Source organism: Numida meleagris, chromosome 23 (genome assembly GCF_002078875.1).
Source record: "Numida meleagris isolate 19003 breed g44 Domestic line chromosome 23, NumMel1.0, whole genome shotgun sequence".
Lineage (NCBI taxonomy): Eukaryota > Metazoa > Chordata > Aves > Galliformes > Numididae > Numida > Numida meleagris.
The window spans coordinates 2,918,423-2,940,481 of record NC_034431.1 but is presented as its reverse complement, the minus strand read 5'-3'; the positions used below and the strand labels follow the sequence as shown (position 1 = coordinate 2,940,481).

At 45.6% G+C, this 22,059-nt stretch overlaps 1 protein-coding gene across 14 annotated transcripts in view; it reads right to left on the bottom strand.

Moving 5' to 3' along the window:
* The window catches only part of LOC110387723 (zonadhesin-like), a 113,412-nt gene extending 92,387 nt beyond the window's left edge, over positions 1 to 21,025 (bottom strand). For 13 of the 14 annotated variants that reach the window (XM_021376207.1, XM_021376205.1, XM_021376210.1 and 10 more), the window contains exons 1-29: positions 20,770 to 21,025; positions 20,257 to 20,374; positions 19,391 to 19,478; positions 18,731 to 18,919; positions 18,253 to 18,361; positions 16,420 to 16,530; positions 12,537 to 12,729; positions 12,289 to 12,425; positions 11,519 to 11,743; positions 10,814 to 10,955; positions 10,392 to 10,515; positions 8,857 to 9,048; positions 8,570 to 8,707; positions 8,081 to 8,263; positions 7,783 to 7,977; positions 7,174 to 7,322; positions 5,861 to 6,029; positions 5,434 to 5,568; positions 5,194 to 5,337; positions 4,903 to 5,104; positions 4,673 to 4,813; positions 4,050 to 4,232; positions 3,631 to 3,702; positions 3,198 to 3,324; positions 2,802 to 2,941; positions 1,920 to 2,123; positions 1,411 to 1,560; positions 871 to 1,050; positions 178 to 294 (exon numbers count right to left, since the gene is read on the bottom strand). In XM_021376207.1, the coding sequence (XP_021231882.1) occupies positions 178 to 294; positions 871 to 1,050; positions 1,411 to 1,560; positions 1,920 to 2,123; positions 2,802 to 2,941; positions 3,198 to 3,324; positions 3,631 to 3,702; positions 4,050 to 4,232; positions 4,673 to 4,813; positions 4,903 to 5,104; positions 5,194 to 5,337; positions 5,434 to 5,568; positions 5,861 to 6,029; positions 7,174 to 7,322; positions 7,783 to 7,977; positions 8,081 to 8,263; positions 8,570 to 8,707; positions 8,857 to 9,048; positions 10,392 to 10,515; positions 10,814 to 10,955; positions 11,519 to 11,743; positions 12,289 to 12,425; positions 12,537 to 12,729; positions 16,420 to 16,530; positions 18,253 to 18,361; positions 18,731 to 18,919; positions 19,391 to 19,478; positions 20,257 to 20,374; positions 20,770 to 20,827 (4,315 nt within the window). In that variant the 5' untranslated portion in view covers positions 20,828 to 21,025. The remainder of the gene's footprint in view (positions 1 to 177; positions 295 to 870; positions 1,051 to 1,410; positions 1,561 to 1,919; positions 2,124 to 2,801; positions 2,942 to 3,197; positions 3,325 to 3,630; positions 3,703 to 4,049; positions 4,233 to 4,672; positions 4,814 to 4,902; positions 5,105 to 5,193; positions 5,338 to 5,433; positions 5,569 to 5,860; positions 6,030 to 7,173; positions 7,323 to 7,782; positions 7,978 to 8,080; positions 8,264 to 8,569; positions 8,708 to 8,856; positions 9,049 to 10,391; positions 10,516 to 10,813; positions 10,956 to 11,518; positions 11,744 to 12,288; positions 12,426 to 12,536; positions 12,730 to 16,419; positions 16,531 to 18,252; positions 18,362 to 18,730; positions 18,920 to 19,390; positions 19,479 to 20,256; positions 20,375 to 20,769) is intronic. The other variant, XM_021376214.1, reaches the window with a different exon arrangement.

The following is a 22,059-nucleotide window of genomic DNA, read 5'->3' as shown; positions in this document are numbered from 1 at the left end:
AGACAAAAATGTCACTACTTTCATAGCATGGGTAAGGAACTAAGAGAAGAATCTGGGACTTGGGGCGCTCTGGTCAGACCCCAGCAAGCTGGCCATGACACTCTCAGAATCACCTATCAGTATTCCAGATATTAAATGACAAGGAATTGTTGTCCCTGACTGATGCTGGATACTTACTGCAGTAAGTCCCCGCAGGGCAGATATTCCCAGTCACATCATCTGTTGGATTAGGGAGGACTGCTCCACCTTTACAGTAAAATCCAGCAGAACATTCCCCACTAGGCACAGACAGACCTGGAAGACAGAGAGGGTAATGGCAACCCAAGCATGAAAACAAAGGGAGGAAAGCAGGAGAAAAACCAACTTGGAGCTTCCCTCAGGGCAAACATGACAAGCTTACACCTGAGTCCCATTCTGTGCCAGCCCAGGGAGACACCGAAGACATCTTGCAAGCACCACTGCAGCTTTATGACAGCATCGGGAGAAAAACAGATCAAATTTAACACAGCAAAAGATTACTGAAAGGACAGAAAAGAAACAGGAGAAAATGAATCAGCAGTCAGTGTCCCAGCATCTACAGGCTCTGTAGATTTAGAGAATACAGAGGAATCTGAAAGAGGACCTTGACCCCCTGTATCTACAAACCTATAATGATGCGTTCACACTGCTCCTCTGAAGATGGGAACACAGCTACAGAAGCTAAGGGACTCACTTAAGGACACCCAGAAAATCCTGGGCAAAGTTGAGTTTATCACCTGGAATCAGAACTTAGCTTTAGGATCTCCTAGTGAGTTCCTAAATAACAAATATGTCTGTATTTCGGTTCCCTATGAAAAGGATTACCCTCATTCTTCAAAGACAGATGCCAACCTGAGGCATTGCAGTAAAACCCCGCATGGCAGGGAAGAGGCTCTGGGCTTCCTTCGGGGCAATAGAAACCAGCTATGCACTTCCCTCCGGTGGCAGTGGCTGGGCAGAGGCAGTTGGCACTGGTGTAGTTATCCAGGTCAAAAGGCTGCGAGGTCCAAGCAGCAGAGATGCAAAACCAACCTGAAAACAAGTGCATACAATGATCCTTCTGTGAAGCACCATATTAACCAAGATGGTCTCACAACCCAGAGTTCAGTACTTTTGCTATATGTTACAGGGCTCAGTCCACCTGCCTAAGCAGGTTGTGAATGGCAGACAGAGAGAATGGCTGTTCACAGCTACCAGATACATCCTATGTGAAGTCTGTGCCTATCTGAAAGCCAGGTGGATGCCCAGGGTGCCTTCAGTGGTACTACACACCTACAGGGAGGCAAGTGACTCAAGCAAAGAGATCGGAAAGGCAGGATGCATCCATTAACCTTGCTAAGACATTGCCTCTCCGTGCTGTGCACTACAACAGCCAAACAGATCCAGACTCACCTGCATCACACTTGCCTGATGGAGCTGTCAAGTTCTCCTTCCCACAGTAATGCCCAGGTGGGCAGGGCAAGCAGCTGTCCAAGCTCTGTGTCATGGGATCGGGGTTAAAGTAGCCCCGGGGACAAGGAAACTCGGTAGCAAACCTGGTTCCTTTGAAATAAGAGAGAATCTTTCACAGACTATAATATCTTGGCTATTAATCCCACAGTATCGCTTCATGTCTCTCAGGATTCTATGATTCTATGTCATATTGTTGCCAGTTTATCTCAGCGCTGACTTCCACGGTGCACAGCTTGGCCTTTACAGCCATGACAACCTCTGTGAGCTGCTTAATTTACCAGTGAGGGGCTTAAATGACAGCCTTGCCTATGGTTTAAAAGGTTGTCCTTCCTCACAGAAGGACCAGACTGACCCCTGAAGCTTTATTTCACAGGGACCACTGCCTGCCTTTCAAAAGAAGATGTTTCAGCCTGGTCAATGGATGGCCTTGCCCCCTGTGCCCATCTCACCTTTAGGGCAGTAAAAGCCAGCTGGGCAAGGATTCACACTGTAGCTGGTAGTATTCTCTGGGCAGTAGTATCCTGCGGCACAAGGGAAGCATGCAGCTTGTCTGGTGAGGTTGTTGTAGGTCCCTGCAAGGCAGGCTAAGGGAAAGCTGGCTCCTTCTGGGCAGAAATGGCTCACAGGACAAGGGCCTCCTGTCTCCCACACACCTAGAACACAAATGTACAAGACAAAGCAAAAAAAAAAAAGGGAACTCTTAAGGGAGGGACAATGCCAACAGAGGGAGCTAACAGATGAGGATCTTCTCTCAGTTATGTCTTCTGGGATCTGAGAAGACAGATCAAACGGGGCTGCAGCACAGTATCTAAAACGACTACAGCGTCTCAGCTTTGGAGTTTTCAGTGCCATGTCACCTTGTGCTTTTCCTCCTTGCTTCAAAGGAAAAGCCACAGTGAACCGTATTTTCGCACATCAGCTTTCTAAGCATTTACCTTCACGTATACTAAGAATTCTGGAGAATATTTAGTTGTCCACTGGGGACCTGGAATTCTTCCCTGGAAATCGTTATTTCTGACGCACAATAAAGAGACAAGAGGGAACTGGGCCACTTGCACTATATTCTGGTAGCCAGAACTTTCCCAGTGTTCAGTGAAAGTGTTTCATTCAGTAACATGGATTGGTGGACTGCCTGCTTCTTCATCCTTGGCGTGTGTGCACTGGTATAAATAGCACCAACAAAATTAACTAGGTGCTTAAATGACAAAGAAGAAGGAGAGGCAGGAGTACTGGGGGAAAAGAGGGCATTTTTTAAAGCTGTCTGTTGCCAAGACCACTCATTATCGGACACAAGCAGGTGAAGACACTGACGTTCATGCAGTACAACTCACCATGTGGTGATGGAGAGGAAGCCCCGGGCAGGCAGTAGTACCCAGCTGAGCAGAGCCCTGAGGGTGCTGTGAGGGCAGCAGAGCCACAGTAATGGCCAGATGGGCACGCCGTGCAGCTGGATTCCTGCCACATGTACGGCCTGTGGAGAGACATCATCAGGCTTTCTGTTGGCAAGTGTACAAGTTCAGCAGGCAGACCCTCGATGCTTATACCCCTGGCCAAGTGAAAACAACCATGAGGCTTTCATAATTAATGCAAAGATGTGTTTAATGAGCGTTACTGAGCTGTACTGTAAGGGGGTAAAGGACTCTGTAGGCAAGAAAGAACGGCACCAGATAGTCAGCAGTAGGGACAGAGGGATAAAACAAAGAGGAAAGGCAAATACAGAAGCTCACCTGTCTGAGTAAGTGCCCACAGGGCATTGCTGTGGGATACTTGTGCCAGCTGGGCAGAAGTGTCCAGGTGGGCATGGGCCACCAGTGCTGGTGTTCGTGGCTCCATCAGGGTTTGGGACACTTGCTCCTACATCAGGAAGATAGACCAAAGGATTCCTGAGTGATACAGGCTGCTATTTGTAGGCCAGTCTGCCCCACATGCCTAAAGAATAATTTCTATGGCTGGAAGAGAATAGCTGTTTCTTTTCCCAAGAAAGCAGAAAGCCTCAGAAAGCAGATTTTTGACTAGACATTCCTCGGGGCTATCCTGGCACACTCTGCAGGAAAATCCAGGGAAAGATTGCACAGAGAATGCCTAAAAAACTGTTCCTAAAGACTACAGCTTTCTACTTTTTCACTTCTCTTTCGCCCTTGTGAGCGTTACATGCAATACCTGCTGTGCAGAAGAACCCTGGCCAGCAGGGACCGCTTGGAGAGGAGAGTCCCCAGTCTTCACAGAACATTCCTGGAAGACCACAGAGGGAAAAGAGTGTCAGTACAAAACAGGAGAGCTGGTGTGCTCCACGTATTGACTGCAAGACAAAGAGGGAGGCTTTGGGAGAGCTGATCCCTCAGCATCAGCGTTCCAGTTCAAATCACGCTCCTCTGGGAAACCCTGAGCGTAAAACCAAGCTGTTCTCCTACCTACAAAGGATAAAAAAAAAAGCCACCAAATTTGGCTTGCTGGGGGACACTACCAGTGGGACAGGGAATCTACTTTGGGTATTATCATGCTTGCCTCTCCTAGTGGGAAAGTGTCACCCTCTGACACTGCTCCACATGGACAACGAGAGTACTCAGTCATCTCCTCACCTGCAGGGCACTGCTGGCACCTCTCAGCCTGGCTGAGGCCGTAAGAGGGATTGAAAGTCCCAGGGGGACAAGGATAAAAACTGATTCCAGTTCTCTGAGGGCAATAAAAGCCAGGAGGACAGCGGCGTCTCAGCCCTTTAGGACAGTGGAACCCAGCAGGACACGGAAAACATTTGTCTTGACCTGCAAAGGAAATACATCATGAACTGGAAGAAGATACCACATGGACAACTTTCTCCTGCCATGGAGCTTCTCAAATCCTCTCCAGCTCGAGTCCCAGTAACCCCATGTCTCACTGGTAGGTGGCAGGCAGAACAGGGAGGAAATGGAGTTAATGGCCCACTTGCTAACTGTGCACTGAGTGTCACTGCTACAATCCCATTTGACCTGCATGCTGCAAGGGTGAATTGTATTCTCCACGTGACATCACAGGAAGAAAAGACAGAAAAAAAAAATAATAAAAACAACCAACCAACCAAGAATCCCTTTCTCCATCCCAAGAAAAATACTGAGTGCTTGTAACAGTTAGCAGCCATCAAGGCGTTCTTGGAGGCAGACAAAAAATACAATCTGCTTTTAGCTTTCCCAAGTCACACTGAGGCTGCAGAGATCCAGTTCCTGACCTGTTGCATTGCTGTATTCACCACTGGGGCAGGGAGAAGGTGCTGCTGAGCCTGCAGGGCAGAAATGTCCTCGAGGACAGATATCTCCAGTGACACCATCCACTGGCTTTGCAGTCTTTGCCCTTCCCGTGCAGTAATAGCCTTAAAGAAGAAAACACAGAAATGTTCTCCGTCATGCAAAAATCTCCCTGAATTTCTGAGTAGCTAAAGAAGTTCTCCTTTTGTCTCACCTTGTGCACAAAGTCCTACGGGAGCATCTTGGCCAGACATACTGCAGAAAAACCCAGGGGCACAAGGAAGACACCAAGTGGCATCCTGGGCTCCCCTCCGGCCGTTCCAGGTGCCAGCAGGACATGCCATCTCTTTTGGGTGTGTTGTCCCAGCAGGGCAGTAATATCCTGGTTGACAAAGATCTCCAAATAAAAGGCCCACCTGAAACAAGGGAAATGAGATTAATACAGCTCATGAAAGCTTCTGTAGCACCTCACGGTCTGCAGCAACACAAGATATTGAGTACTCACAGGTGAGGAGCTGCTGGACCCTTGATTGCAGTAATACCCAGGCTGGCAAGGTCCTTCTGGCTCAGCCAGACCAGCCATGCTGCAGTACATGCCTGCTGGGCAGGGCTTGCATGAACCTGCCCCGAGCACATCTGCATACATTCCCTGCACAAAAACAGAACTAATGAATACCCTCCTCCAAGGGATTGGAAACTTCCTGAAAATTACTATTTAAAAAACACAACAATGTTGGATTCTTACCACTGGACACGGGAGAGGCAGGGAACTTCCTCCTAAGCAAAAATGCCCTTTTGGACAAGGCTGGGCTTCAGCCAGACCTGTCTCATTGCAGAACGTACCCTCTGGACAGTCCCTGCAATGAGACTGACCACGGTCCTAAAAAGGGGACATAAGAATGAACTTGGTGGATACGCAGTAATATTGCTTACAATGTTGAACTGGTGGATCTGGTGTTCCATCCTCAATCCTTCTAGCTCTGCACAGCATTCTGTTATTGCAGGGCAGAAGCAAGGATGGAGGTGATTGTCCAGCTTACCAGAAAACCCAAGTCCCTCTTTTTTTTCAGCTATCCACTCGTGAACACTTCACAAATGACTACTCACACTCTTGTACAATGGCTCTGAAGACCCCACAAGCACCTTAGAGTGCATACTACTCTAATACTCACAGGCTGGAAGCTGCCAAGAGGACACGGCTCTGGCTTGAAAGCTCCTGCTGAGGAATAATGCCCCTCCATGACCATCTGCTGAAGAGCACTTTTGGCACCTCCTGTACAGTAGTATCCAGGTTCACATGGTCCCGAGGGAGCTTGGGTATTTGCCCCGTGGCAATAAAGGCTTGGCATGGTGGGGAGAAAAATAAAGATCTTGGGTGGCAATAGTTTATCACTGGCTAGCACAGTGTCCATGCAAAAAATTCCCCTCAGTCCACCCGGGATCTCACAGAGACCTCGTTCCTGATCACTTACAGGCTTTTAAAAGAAGTTACAAAGCATATACATCACTTCTCACGTATCCTTTTCAGAGACCAGACACTGCAGTTTTAACCTGGAAAGAGTTCTCCCCTGTACGATCACAAAGTTGCATCTACATAAGTGTAGCTGCATGATCTGAATAAAGCTCATGCGAACACCCAAATTTTGGTTTTCTTCAAGTCTACTCTGCATCTTTGGACTAGAAATATACAGGTTTTAAAAAAGAAAAAAGAAATTTAAGGGCATTCCCTTCAGCTTCTAGACAGAACATGAATTCCAGAGCTGTCTCGTGCTACGTTTTTCTTGCCTACATCTCCAGGGAAAACAGGGAGTGAAAAAATGGGGAAAAAAAAAAAAAGACAGGAAAATTTGGATTAACTCAGCTCACTGGATTCTACTCCATGGAGACCTACAAATCTATCCCAGAATAGCACCAAAATTACAGGTCTTGTGCCACCCAGCCCCAGAGGATCTTGCATGCTCTGTCACAGCAGCATGAAGATACAGGCACCTGAAAGGCAGACTGCTCATCACTGGCACTAACAATCTGCATGCATTTAATGGAGAGGTGAAAGCCAAGGCTAAATCCACACCTTTTCTGTCAGAATCAGAAGTGTAATCCTGGCATCATTAAGAGGAACGTAACTCAGTGGTGAGTTATACAATCTGGTAATATAAAAAGGACTATCCAAACAGTATTAATGAGCATGTTTAAGCAAGAGTTGCTAGGTCAGGCCACCAAGCACTACAGATGTAATGAGACTTGCAAGATGCTAGTGAATAGTAAATGCTGGAGGGCGACTCAGTTCAAGTTCTTTATTGTAAATCATCTAATACAGGCATAAGGCAGTGGAGATTGCTGGTAGCACATTTGCTGGGAACAGAGGGAACTCTGGAAAAAGGGCTGGAGGTAAAAGGCTGTGCTGCTTGGGCAACAAACACCAGGTTTAAACAGTCCTTTTGCAGTGAGACAGAATGAAGCCATGATCAGCAAACAGTGCACTCACCCAGGTGGGCAGTCCAAGCACTGATGGAGGCTTCTCAGCCCACTCACATTGCTGTAGGTTCCTGGAGGACAGGGGATGGGTAAGGGGGACCCAGGTGGGCAATATGCCCCCGCAGGACACACGTCTCCTGTCACACCATCCGTAGGCAACTGCAATTGAGAAAGGCATCATGTAAGAAAGGAGAAAAGTGGGCTAAAATATTAAAGGCATCATAGTGATCTGGGCTCAAGGCAGTACAAAGAAGAAAAATAGAGACTTACACTGCTGTGTAGCAAAAAGGTGAGGCCTCTTTAAGGGGAATGTAGTAAACACATGGAAAGAAGAAATAAGGATGATCTTTTCACACTGGCAATCCCACTGCAATTCACTCCCACTGAACTTTTCAGCTGGATATTCAAGCTAGCTACACTTCTAGTTAAGGTGATGTCAGTGTTTAGAGGGAAAGCTGTAAGATGGTTACACTCCCTTGGAGGGCAGCAGAGTGGCCCTCGTGCTATAAGCTTGGATGAGTGCAGAGCAAAACTTTGGCTCTTGAAGTTGCTGGGTCAAAAACACCCCACCACAAAGCAACACAAATAGGTAAGGAGAAAAGCTCGCCACATGACTTACTGCAGTAAGGGCCCTGCCCTGGCAGTAGAACCCAGCCTTGCAGGGACCACTTGGCCCAGTCTGCCCTGGAGCAGCACAGTAGAAACCATGGCCACACGGGTTGCACTCTGATGGTCCAGACAGTCCCTTTTTGTTACTGTAGGTTCCCGCTGGGCAGGGCTCAGGTTTAGAGCTGCCTTCGCCACAGTAAAAGCCCTGCAAGACAAAGTCAGCTTAATACAGCATTCAAGACTCTTCTATTAAATAGACCTCCTACATACAGCTTCTTCTATTCGGTAACCACTGAAGAACTACTCACTACTGGGCAAGCTTTAGGCTCTGTCATGGCAGGAGAGTCACAGTAGTTCCCAGCTGGACACGGTTTGCACCTGTCTTCACCCTCTGCACTGGAATTGTCCCAAAAGAATCCAGGAGTACAGGGGAAGGAGAAAGGGAATCCAGTTCCTGGAGGGCAGTTATAGCCAGGTGGACAATCCCCAGTCTAGGAAGCAAAGAAGGCAGTCAGCATGGCTTTGTTGTTCTTCTCTAGTAGGGAAGTGAGATATGTTAAAGTTCAACACAGAAAGATCCAAACCTCATCAACAATTTGAAAAAAAACCAAAATTATTACTGCAGGAAAATGCGGCAGGAAAAAAGAAGGGAATTCACAATCTCAGTGGTAAAATTGATAGACAGAAGGCACTGACAGACAAAAGGCAAAGGAAAGACAGAAAGCACGTTGTAAGTATGCTTCATTCATAGTTGCAGCCTCTGGAAGAAATGCTGGGAGAAGCTGGGCTATGCTTACAGGGTGGGGAATTCCTGAAGGCTCGCTCCCGGCTCTGTAGCAGTACTTCCCTGCAGGGCACTGTGAGCATTCCTCAGCACTGCTTAGTCCCTTCTGTTTACCATAGGTCCCATTGGGGCAAGGCTTAGCATCTGAGCCCTTGAAATGAAGTAAAAAAATGGCTCTAACACGACTGCCGCATCCCATAACGCCAACAACGCAGCGGATGAAGCTATGAAAATATTTCTTTCCAATTAGTGAGAACAAACTCAGAAAAACAGACCGAAGACCAAAGGAGATGCACTCACAGTATCTCCCTGGGGACAGTAGTAGCCCCTGGGGCAGGCATTTGCAATGGCCTCTGGAATGACTGCCTGTCCTTCTGGGCACCGGAGACCCGCTGGGCAAACCATGGCCAGCAGCATCACCTCCTGGCTGGTGTGCTCGCTAGCACAGTAATGTCCAACAGAGCATGGCAAGCAGGAGGCCCAACCTTGGTCCTGTGACATGGAAGTAGAAACACAGCTCTCGTTTCTAGAGCACGAAAGAACCCCTGTGCATTCGACAAGTTGTTATCGAGGCACAATGCAAAGGAAGTGAATGCAACCAACTCTACAATGGAGCATGCTAGTAACAAAACAGTGTACAAAAACATGACCACTGAGCAAAGACATCACCCTTGGGAGCTGACAACAGGACCATGCTCCTATGAAACATTCCCTGTTATGCACAGACACAGCACTGGAAAGAGAAAGATGTCTCTTTAAAAATTCCACCTAACCTAACCTACAACCAACAATCAGCAGGTAACTCAGTGTATTCACCCTGCAGGCAAGAGTGCTTGGCAGCAGGAAACAGGCACTGTCCTTCCTGGGGGTTATCCACGTAAAAGGCTCTGAGCCTCAGAACAGCCAACCCAACACCTTCTGCCAGCAGTAGTGGAGAAAAACAAACACATTCCCTCATCTTTCCTTGTCACACTGAACTGCAAAGTGCAAATGAGAGATAATCAAGGTCCATTTGTCATACGTAAGTAAATCCCCATTCATCATTTATCTTGCCTCCAACCTTAATGAATGCTTCTAGTGGAAACTATAAAATTTCTGCAGTGACAGAAAAATAGCCTGGATGGAAAGCTGACATGTCATTTCCCTCTCAACAGTGAAATTTAACAATTATCATTAAAATTACTCATTACAGTTTGGGGGCAGAGAAATGAGCCTCAGCACCGTTTTGTGAGAAGCAGTTGTGCCATCCACTGTTCCCTTCTGGGGCTCCATCTCATTGTTTCACCTTCCAAGGCCAAATGATTGCTTAACTGCACTGCAATCCAATACTTCCTTCAGAGCACAAACTAAATACGGGTGTTTGCTCTGCCATTTCCATGCAATGCTTACACAAACAACGAAGAACTAAAACAAATCACCAAAATCCAAAGCATCTACCCAACTGCACGACGCCAGATGAGTGATGGATGAAGGGGTTACATTGCTACTGCACACCTCCGGAGTGGGAGTAACAGCAACAAGAGTATTGCACACATGATGCACTTTCAGCATCGTGTCTGGAGCAGCACCAAGCCTGATCACTTAGGAACATGAGGAACATCCCCTGTGTATTTTCTAGTCTAGCACTTTCTCTCATTACTCAAAGGGTCAGCACAGGTGGGCAATATTGTTTAAAACACCGTACGCAATCTCCTCAATTACCCAGACTCATAATGCAAGAAGATTGCCTCATTCCAAAGCCTCCTTGGAGGGGTATATCCTTTAGCTCCTCTTTCTGCTGAAATTATCCACTTTTTATGTTGAACAGACGCCAAGATAAAATCATCGCTGCTTACTGAGAAGTTGCCAGCACCACATGTTCGAGGTGTAACAGTGCCAAGGTCGGGGCAGTAGTACCCTCCAGGGCAAGGGACACAGTCTGCAGCCACTTTTGCACCATGTTCCACACGATAAGTTCCTCTACAGGGGAAAAGACAACAGAGGGGAGAGTTGCCAACAGCAGCAAAGTGACAAAGGAAAGGACAGTGTGTTTCTGGTCTGCATTTTTAACCTCTGGTATGGAGGATTCCCACCATTTCTGGAGGGAAGAAACAGTGATTCAGAGAAAAACCTTCCTGGACTGCCCAGCGAGAAGCAAAGGGAAATGAATTTGCAAACATTTCTGGTGCAGAATGATATTATTTCTAATAAGAAGTGCTCTGAAATGCCTGTGTGGGTCAGAGACCCACAGCTATGACAGCACATGCTGTGTACTTACACGGGGCAAAGAACTGGCTTGGAGGTCCCACTGGGGCAGAACGCCCCGGCAGGGCAGGCAGTGCAGTCTTCCACTCTGCTGTTTCCCAGTCGGGTGCCATATGTTCCTGCAGGGCAGGGGTACTGTGTGCCTCTCCAGGTACCTTCCCAAAAAAAAAGATGAGAGAATCATCCCCATTCTTATTAAAGCTTTGAAAAGAGTAAGCAATATAATGGTGGCCTCTGTTCTTCATTGCTATTAAGTGTTTACGTGAGCTATATATATGTGTATACCTACATATATGTAAGTATATATAATGTGTGTGTGTATATATATATATATATATGCATATTCACACACACACACATATATATATCACTGACCACAGCTCTGAGCACAAACCAGGAAATATTTTTTAAAAATTCACTGTTTGGCAAATGTTGCTGAATCTCTGCAGGGAGAATTTAGAACCGTGTTTGTACCACGCACTTGACTGGGCATTTTAATTCTTTGGAAATTAAAGGAGTTGAATTGATGATACCAACACGCTCAGTTCAAACAGTACAGGTTTCAAGTATTCGTTATACAGAACAGCCAACTGCACGCTGAAATGCTTTGGTGCAAATAAACTAATAAAGCCATGTGCTGACTTTATCAGAGCCCATTGCATCTCTAAAGACAGAAAAATAAAGGAAATTTCTTTCATTTCTAGCAAAAACTGCCTACCTTGAGGGCAGTAGTGCCCCGAGCTGCACATGCCAGAAGGGACTTGAGATCCTCCCACACAAAACCAGCCCGCAGGGCACAGCAAGCACTCCTCTTCTGATTTCAGCCTTGTCCTGTTGCTCCAGGTGCCCGGGGCACACTTGTGCTGCACTGCGTGCTTTGTGCCTGGTGGGCAGTAGTGACCAACCGGACACGGAGCAGGAGGCTTCTGTTTTCCCCCTGTTCCTGTAAACCCAAATTTGAAGGGATGAAAAGTAGCCTACTATCTAGCATACTGGCTTCAGACGATCCCATTCTCTTGGTTTGTTTTCAGCTCTGGAAGACACCGCATCAAATCTTCTCCTTTTGCGCCTTCCCTTCATTTAAAATGAGATAGTAATTGCTTCCTCTGTTGACAAGAGGTTGTCACAGAACTGACTACTAAAGTAATTATTTCCAGCCTTGAGAACCCTGCAGAGTGCCTGTGTCCAAACCTGACACAGACATCAAACTGAAGAGGCCATCGACAAACAAAAAAAATTGGAGACTGTAGAAAGTGGCTGCACCCATGTCATGAAGTTAAAACAATAACCATGGGCATCATCAAGGGAAAACCTCAGACTAGAATTAAACTCAACCTGTCCAGAAGGTACAGCAGTCTCTGCAGGAACACCAAACCCTATGCTGACATTTTTTTCCCCATTTGCATTACTGATAACTCAGTGACCCTTGGGGGTTCCATGGTACAAGGTACCGAAGAACACCATTCACTTTGCCATAAAACCACCTACCTCTAGCACAGAAATATCCAGCAGGACACGTCTCACACTGGGACTTATCAAAGAGATCGAAGCCATCACCAACCGTTCCTGGAGGACAGGCATTGCTGGGAAAATGGGGGCTGGATGACCCCGCTGGGCACACGTACCTAATAACGCAGCAGGTCGGTCAGGGCCAATGGTTTGACTCAAGAGGGAGACATAATATACATAATTATGTAGAGACATAAAGGAAAGCACAGAAAACAACCAAGGCTTACCCCGGTAAGCACTCGGAGTCAGGCTGGGCTAATCCAGCCTGAGTGCAAGCTCTTCCTGCTGGGCAGGCTCTGCAGTCAGTGGCTTCATCCTGTCCTTGGAGAGGATTGTATGTACCTGGCTGGCATGGTGCTGGGTGACTTGCTCCAGCAGGACAGAAATACCCAGCAGGACACTTTAGACACAATCCAGTTCCTAAAGAGAAAGGAGATATTTAGAGTCCCAAAGGGAGCACGACTTGCTGAAGGTCCTACAAAATGTGATCCCTTTACTTTCACCTACAGCAAGAAAGCATAATGGAAGTTTATTCATAACAGCAATGAAGTTACTGCAAAGCCAGAAGGTGGTGGTATTGGATTAGCTGATTATTACTGTGACTGAGTGGCTCCTGGAAGCAGAACCATCTGGACTATGTCAGTAATAAGAGAAGTAAGATGCATTGAAAAACAAACACATCAGTCTGAAAACACACTCTGATGGAGGTAGATTTAATCACCAGCACGCCTCAGTCATACAGAAGCCTGGGGTTTTCACGAAAGCTGAGCTGTTTGTACTCCGAATACTGAGAGAATTGAATGGGTTTTGTAGACTGGAGATGGACTCAATAAAAACAAATGGATACCTCCTAGAATGGCAACCACCTGAGCTGTGATCATCTCTAAAATCCTGTGGGCTATGACATGCTTGAATTGCAACTTAAAGGGAACACTGGCAAGATCAATAGGTAGTGAAACAACGCTTCCTTACTGGTTTTGTCACATTCACAAAGTGCCTTTCATTACAGGATGTCCCCAGATGCTTAACTTAGTGAAAAGGGAACGTATATTTAGCACAGAAGTATCTCCTATCCGCTGAGTCAAGGCTGCCAAGCGCACAAAACAAATACAGTGATACTGGCCATGAAGGGAAAGCACTGGCTCAGTATTATCACGGCTCCCCAGAACAGTTCCAGGTTGAACCCCAGTGGAAGGGTAAGTACATCACACCAACTGTGCTGTAATGCAGGTGGGGGACACAAACCAAGAGCACCATATGAATCAAAACATTCTCCGGCGTGTCACAGTTAATTCTTATGTCCCCTGCCTGTTTTGTAGGCAGCTCTGTGCTACCTTCGCCACGTTCTCCTTAGGAGAGTTGACAACATCATTATAGAACGTACTACAGGCATAGGAGATCAGCTTACATTATTAAACTGGAAGGGTTTTCGAACTCGTATCTCCCTTGCCCCTTCTACCGTGTTTGCTCAGGTGCCATTGGCCCTGTCTCCTGAATTTGGCTGTCTTGATGAGATGTGAGGTTTGTTCCTCGCTGCACCATGTAAATGCAATTCTGCTTTTAATTTCAGAAGTGGGCGGAAAGCAGCAATTTCCCAGCCTTAGCTGGCGAGCAAAAAATCATTCAACAGTCAAGATGCTTTAGCAGCTGAGTCATTTGCTAGAAAAGGAATGATCAAATAGAAAAATATGGGGCTTGGATTGAAAGAGATCATTATTTTCTCAGCACATGTACCTCTCTGAGGCACAGAGCACAGTAAATGAGAAGGGAGATCGAGCAACCACACTGTAGGTTTCCGCTCCTAGCGGTGCACCTGGTGATTTGTGACCCTGGACAAAACATTCTGGACTTGGGCCAAAGCTTACTTTAGTAATGGAGTTCATCCCTTGAATCTCTCTCTGACACTATTCTCCCATTTGTACAGCATCGTTAAGAACAGAGCAGCATTTTTATACTGTAGGAAGAGACACTGAGGTACTCCAAAACGTGCAAAACCAGAGTTAGCCTAAGAAACACGTGAGTATTGTAGGGGAAGCCTTGTGCCTATGTCCTTGCAAGCATATCAGAACACCACCTGTAGCTTCTATAGCTTCTGAAAGCATAAATGGCAGTGCTTATTTATTGCTAGAATAAAAAAAAAGATTTTGACTAATCCGTAGTGCAGTTTCACCTTGCTGCAAAAGTGGGCCAGGAACTACTGTGGTTGATTCATATGCATACAAATGGAGAATCTCCTTTCCAAATGGAAAACGTACCGTCAACTTTACCACGTTACTCCGTAACAGACCTGCTGGATGACATTGGGCACGTAATTTCAGACTGCTTCTTAATTATTTCTATTGAAAATACAGTTATCACCTTTTTCTCTACTGAGACTTCTTAGAAATCTCTGCATAGGGCAGGTATCTAAGTGCTAATACACATACAGGTAGTTCCAATGAAGCTGACAGTAAGCGCCTCTGGATGCAGTAGCTCTGTAGACCCACACCGAGCTTTAGTTCTGCTAATAACAGGACTCTTGAAGGTCATATTTTAATATGGGATGGATTTCTATTTAAGACAAGCCCATCTGGTTGCTGATTGTGCCAGCTGTGTCTTTTACAGAACGTAAAGCTGCACGATATCCTTCAGGTTCGGCACCGAAAGGAAAATACAGTCACACTAAGGATCAGATCCTACAAATCCCCATTCCAGCTCTATCAGCTTGAACCTTTTTACTGAGAGAGTGAAAAGCTCTCATCAATGCTTTAGAAATGGCCGGCCAACAATGGTTTCCTGGATTGGGCCTCCACTTCTCATGCTGCACACATTCATGAAGGTGTCCTTTCTTTCAGAGGTAGCTGCTCATGCAGTCCGTTCAATTAAAAAAAAAATAAAATTTATCTCACTTAGAGGTATCATTCATTAGGACAATTGTCATGACAGAGGCTGTTGGACGAATCACTGATCTCCTGTTCTAGCAGATGTCACCAGCGAATAAAATAAACCTGCTTATTAACGGAGTGGACTGCAAGAGTGACCTCAGTGCAAGAGTATTCCTGCAGAAATATGGACAGTCCTCTGCATGCATTGCCACCAGATATCCAAGTGACAGCTGTGGACCCTCTCCTTACATTCACGCAATGAGAAAAAGAAACTCCTAACTGTGGCTTGCTGGGGGGCTTAGTTTTGACACAGCAGATTGAATCAAGCTAACCACCAAACACCGATTTGCCATGCAGCACCGTACACACAATGACTCATGTACACAGCGTTGGGTGCAATCCCCCGAGCTGACAAGGTAGCTATGACATCTCCCCTTTTACTGAACTACTTTAAAAGGGGGTCTATGTCAAATGCTGTATTTCTTGTAAACCCCCTACACCAGCAGATTATTTGATCATTCCTTTTCTAGCAAATGGCCCAATTACTACCTGAGTGCACGGAGAGAAGGGTGGGGTGTATTTACCAAGGCACTGATTTCTACCCTTCCCTTCCTCACTCTGGTTGTATGCCTTCTGCCTCACCTTGATTCCTGCAGTGGCATATTTCTCTCCAGAACCTCTCTAAACAGGCAGCCTCTGAAACCCGTTTTGTCTCTAAGCTCGAAAAGATGCTGCAAACCTGGCTGTCGCTGTCCCACATGTGAAAGGTTAATTTTACAGCTTGGATACCTCTAGATGAACTGTCTTTAGTTTTGACAAATGTGGTAGCCCCAGGGATTCACTCACCCTACTGAGTAGATGAGGGCAGTGGTTGCACAGTGCCAGCTGAGCAATAAAGGCAGCACGACTGGCAATAAATAAAGTTCTTCCACATGCAGGACACAGTTTATTTGCAGCCTCTCTCAGCAGACTTTTGTTTCTCACTGTTAATCTCTTCCCAAGAAACTATAACCCAAGCATATTGTATTTTGTAAAATACTAATAACTAATTGATGCTACACCACCAGCCTGGTGATTTGTAGGAGAATCCACGTTCCTTTCATCCAGCTCTAGCATTGCCTTCGACAGAGCCTAGCAAATAAGAACTGTAGCCACCACCCCTCCATAAGCACATACTTCACAGTGTGATTTAGAGCAAGAATTATTACTCCCACTGCAAAAAATTAAGACCTTTTCTGACACAGACCGGGCAAGAACGAGGAGCTGCTGCTGCTGGGCATGTGTAGTCCCTCTTTGGGCTTGAAGCTCCCTGCTGGGCACAGAGGAGCATCTGTAAAGCTGCCTGCACAGAAGTGACCTACAGAAAAGAACACAGGATACAGTTTAGAAACAACGTTCTAGACAACTCACTTAAAATCCTTCTGCCCAGTTGTACGTTCGGTGATGAAATGCTCATGCCCAGCTAGAACGAATTACTTTTTCTAAGTAAGATTTTGTAAGGCTCGATATCAAATGCTTTACTAAACTCCAGATGGATTATCTGAAGAGCGTTTAAAAAAAAAAATGGATTTAACTGCGCAATAAAACTGCCACTGCTACGTTGAAATATATTGCTATGTATCAGCATAGCAATGACACTTCATTCACACGCACACAACGCTAAGTACACAGATTATATATAATTAAAGTCACTCCAACTGCGCAAAAGAAGGCTGAGAATCCTCAGGCCTCTCTGGCTTGTGATGGTATTGAAGCTCCTTACCATCTTTGCAAGCAGTCTGGATGATTTACCAGAACTGATGGAGAACACGCCCATTAGAACACACAGGACTAATTTTAACACCAAAACATTGAATTTCAGCATCGGATACTCAGCATGTATTTAACTCGTCGATCATCTATAGAGAGATTTTCACTTGCTCTCCCCGGGTTCTGTTATTGATACACTTCAGCTGAAATCTGACCTCAGGCTTTGACTGCAGCCTTTGGTTGATCTTGTGTCGTAAACAATAATACAGTAGCAAATCTGTCACTGTGAAATCCATGAAATCCATGCGCTGACGTGCCCACAGCTGCTCCCTTATTCAAACTTCTGGTAAGTACCATCTATAAATGGTTCCTTAAGTATCAAGAAGGCAGCGTTTCCTCGATTATTATTATTTTTAATGGAGCCAGGAGAAGTTCCCTGACTCTCTATGGAACACCATAAATAGTTAAGTATAATATGATAGACACTCACAAAGACATCATTGCTTCCCTCGTACAGCTTATGTACGAGAGATTACTTATTTGCTATGCATTTCATACACAATCCCAGGCACTGGAAATATAGCAAACTCCTCTATTTTGCCATCTGTGTATTATTATAGCTGGATCAAATAAATTAATGGGGTTTTGGTCTAGCGTGATCTCTGCAGCTATTCTATTTCTCTGTCTACTAGGAGGCAAGGCATCCAAAAGTACCGGAACTCTTCATTATTTAATAAAAAGGATTCTAATTACAGATGTAAGAATCAAGTTACTAGGTTCAGTGACTCTGCAGGAGGCACCTGGAGCTGCTCATTAAACACTTCATCTTCACATGCAAGACAGGGCTTAGAGGGGAGGAGAAAGCTTGGTAGGACTGCAGATTGTGAACGGCATCCCTGTAGTGACATTAAATATTCCTTTGCAAAATCACAGCTACACCACGCTCTCCCTGTCAGCCCATATTTCTTGGGTCCTGTTGGGTAGGAAATGTGAATTAAAATCTGATTATACGTGCAGGGAATTATCAGTAATAGCGCTGCTACCTGCAGCACTAAATATTTCCTATTACCAAGTACGGTATGAAAGAATGGAACAGAACTTGTGCAGAGGGTCTTGAGGGGAGATCAAAGCCCCACACTTTTCACAGGAAAAGATCCCAAAAGAAAGCTAACCTTAGGCTACCAAATCCTCAGTAGGCTTGTATTCACTCTCTAGAACATATAAAGGACATGACAGATTTTAACGTTGAAGAAAACTCTTGCTGATAACAGGTAGTCCCCTTCAATTTCTGTCTTAACGACTAAAGAAGATGCTCATGAGATGCACTCACCTGCTGGACAAGGCTGGCGTATCAGCGTGTCTTCAGCTGAGAAAGAACCAGGGGTGTAGGTAACACAATGAGTGTGGCTTGGATTTGGCTCCTGCCCGGCCAAACAGTGCTAAGGGGAAGAAAGAGAAGCTCATACCAATGGGCTCAATGGGCCACTGCTGCCCGAAGCTATGTCCAAGGCAGACCCGAGTCAGGACATGAATCAGTACTGCATTCTTTCTTGTGCTTTCTCTTTCTCTGCCCTCTCCTCCTTGCCAGCACTCTTCTAAGATCTATTCTCCAGGGTTAATTTCTAGAAACAAACTCACTCCGAGCTCCTTTGGGTCCTCAGCTGAGGGTTTCAGTGGTAAGCAGAAGACCGAGGGCGCTAACAATCTCAAATTTTGGATAAGAAATGTGCTTCCTGACAATACGTTCATGTTCAGGCCCCACCTGTCAGAAAACGGGACCTTGAAAAATAACATGCTCGTTTTTGTACCTGCCTACTCCGTCCATCTGGGCAGGCATAGTTCTCCGGGCATTCCAGACACTCTGACTCTCCCTCTGGAGAATACTGGCCAGGGCTGCAGCTCCTCTGCACACCGCTACGTGGATCACATGAATAGCCATCTGGGCACGCACGACATCCCGCTCCATTCTCTAGGCTGAGATAGCCTTTGGGACAGACCTGCAGCGTAATCACAAGCAGCATCAGATCCATAGAAACGTATTCTTTGCAGGAATAACGTAAGCCAACAAAGTTTCAGACACATTCAGCTCAAATGTTAAAAAGAAAGGATCTTGGAGCATTTTCAAACTCTGGCCTCCGCACTCTGAAGAGGTCATAGAGTCAAAGAATGATTCTATGAGCTCTTCAGTTCATAGAATTCCCCTAGAGTTCCCTACATGTACTTTATACCATCAGTACTGTAACGAACGAGTCAAGGAAGTGCTGCTCAATGTCTACCTGGATGGACACGTGGCTTGCTCTGAGTAAAAATATACCCAAATATCAAATATCCCAAAAAACCTCAAACCAAACTGAAAAATCTGGTTTGAAGCTTAAAATGAGATAATTCAAAATACGTGGCAGTAAATGTAGAAATGTAGAAAAGGCTGCTTGCACCTGCCTGCTCTCCTTCCCTGCTCGTCAGCTTACCTGGCAGGCTGTGATGTCCACTTGAGCTGTAAGTTCATTGGCTGTTCCAAGTGGGCATTTCCTTGGAGCTTTTTGACCCCCAGGGCAACTGGAACAAAAATAACTAGAGTTTCAAAACCAAATTCTTCCACTTCTGTCCCCTAAAAGCCAGTGTGGGTGTTGTGCAGCTACAAGACCATCCCTGTTTATTCAAACATAGAATGGTGAATTCAAATCATGTCACTCCAGAACCTCAAAGGGAGCTAACACATTTTCAGTCTTTCAGGAGATAAGACACAATACTTAGATTGCACATCCACAGATAGAATTTGCAGCAGGAGACCTAGCAACCTAAACTTAGGGTTCAGGTCAACCTGTCTCTTGCAATCTTGGCTTATCTGACAACTCTGAGATGGCCACCACCACTTGCATTTGAGGTGAGCCAGGTGTGGCAGAGAAAGCAGCCTCCATGTTTTTCTCCTGAGGAAGGTAGAGCATGTTCTACCACAACAAGCTGATGACACACCATAGTTTAGGATGGCTTTCCAACTGGAAGGTGGTTTTGTCAAGCTGACACATCTCAGGAACACACAGACTGCTGAGACCATAGCACTATCATGCTGAAGGACAATCACTTCCACTGATTTCAAGGGGAGCTCTGAATGTGCCAATCACTGCAGAAGGCCCCAGAAAGCATCAGTGAGCCAAAGACAGCGGTTTTCATGGTCAGCTGATTATTTCTATGGGAAACTAGCACCACACTTTGTGCGTTACAAGACAGCTCTCAGAATTTCTTCAACCTACCAGGATGCTGCAAATGCCCAAATGTTTAACTTGCTTATTGCAGGAGCAGAAGCAGTGAGAGAGAGGGAAGGAAGGAGCCTTACTAGAAGCCTGCTGGACATTCCAAGCAGTTGCCAGCTGTGTAGTAATGTCCCTGCCTGCAGTCTATGAGACACTGGGTCTGGCAGTCTACATTGCACTCCGGTGAGAGGGAAGAGATCCCTACAAGAAAGCAGAAGAAAATATACCTAATTTATTCTACTTTTATGTATTCATTCATTTATCAGAGTAAGCTGTCTGTTCCACACTCAAACGAGCACCTTTGTGTTGTTAACCAACAACCTTGTCACATTTGATTCCTTCCTGTCTTTTAAAAAATCAGCGCTTCTCGGTGAAAGCATCTCCCCTTCTCTGCCTGTTTTCTCCCATGAATTAATTAAAAACAAAAAAAAACCCAAACACCCATGTTTTTGAAAGAACTGCAGCCAGACCCAACAGTTTATAACTAGAGCGAGCTAAACAACTGTCATCTCTAATGCCTTACAGCTTTCAGAAGGTAACAGTGTCAGCACTAATACAACAACAAGTCTGTCTGAATAAGAAAGTTATCCACTCACCTGTCAGGAAGATCCTAAGGCTACAGAATAAGATCAGCCAACTCAAAGCGTTAGCCATGGGGGCTGGTAAACAATTGTTAAAGAAATGCTCAGATGTTATGCTGAAAACATTGCTTGAACATCTGGTGTTGCCTTTGCTGAAGCCCAGTGTAACCAAATCCCTCTCACGTAATCATTTTCCAATAGAGCCCGGAGTGAAATGAACACCGTGCAGCAGAAAGATGGCTCAAGAGGTAAAACCGTGGAAAATACCCTGTAGTGTTAGTGCTGAAAAGAGAGAAAACTCATTTAAACAAGAGATAATGTATACCTTCCAAGCATCCTGCAGGCAGAGAGACTGAAAGTCTCTTTGTCGTCACCTTGCATGTCTGCCTGGCTGCTCAGAAAGAGAACCCTGCAGGGTCACAGAGTTATTCTTCAGTGTCTACATGAAATATTTCCTTTTTGCAAACCGTTTGTTCTGCAACGTCAGGTTCTTCCTGGAATTTGAAAAGCCAGGTGAATTCTTCCTGAAACTCCACTCTCCCCTGTAATGTACACTGTCTTCTAGCTAAGGTTTCCTGTTCCAAGAAATATCCTTTGATACTACACAGGACTAAACTTTGTGAAAGCTATGGTAGTGCTAGGGAGCAAAGAGAACTTGTAGCTCTGCGGCAAGAGCAAAACAAGCAGAACATATCCTGAAGCAATTTCATGCACAAACTACTTCAGAGCAGACTTGTTTTTAAAAAGTGTTCTCCTACTTTCAGAAGTCACATAAAAAATTCAAGATTCAGCACCTGCTCCAGTGAAAACTGCAAAGAGATCCTTTTCCCCCTGTAAATCACAATATCCTCTCTTTGCTTCTAGAACCTCCTGGAAGCCAGATACTACTGAGGGCTTTGGAAACAGATAGATTACCGGCAACAGAAGCAAAAACATTCTTCTGTCTCCCAAGTTTCACACTGATGCAATTCCACTGGGAGGCAAGAGCCAGAATGCGGCAGCCCGTAAGGTTCACATGGAATTACTGGGGAGCTCTTCTGTCCAAAAGGAAGCAATAAAATAAATCCTCCTCCTCTTCTATGTCCCTATACTTTCTATTAAGAGATCCACACGGCTACTCAAGTGTCTTCTCACTCCTGCAAGCCCTTCTGGAAGGTGGATGAGGAGGAAAACTGGAGAGTTCAGTGAAAGCAAAGCTCCCTTTGGAAAGAGCAGTCCTACCATACGTAGCTGCAGGGTGAAATTGTTTTTATTTAATTCTACTTTTCAGAAAACCATCTTTACAGTTTGGACCGGAACATAAAG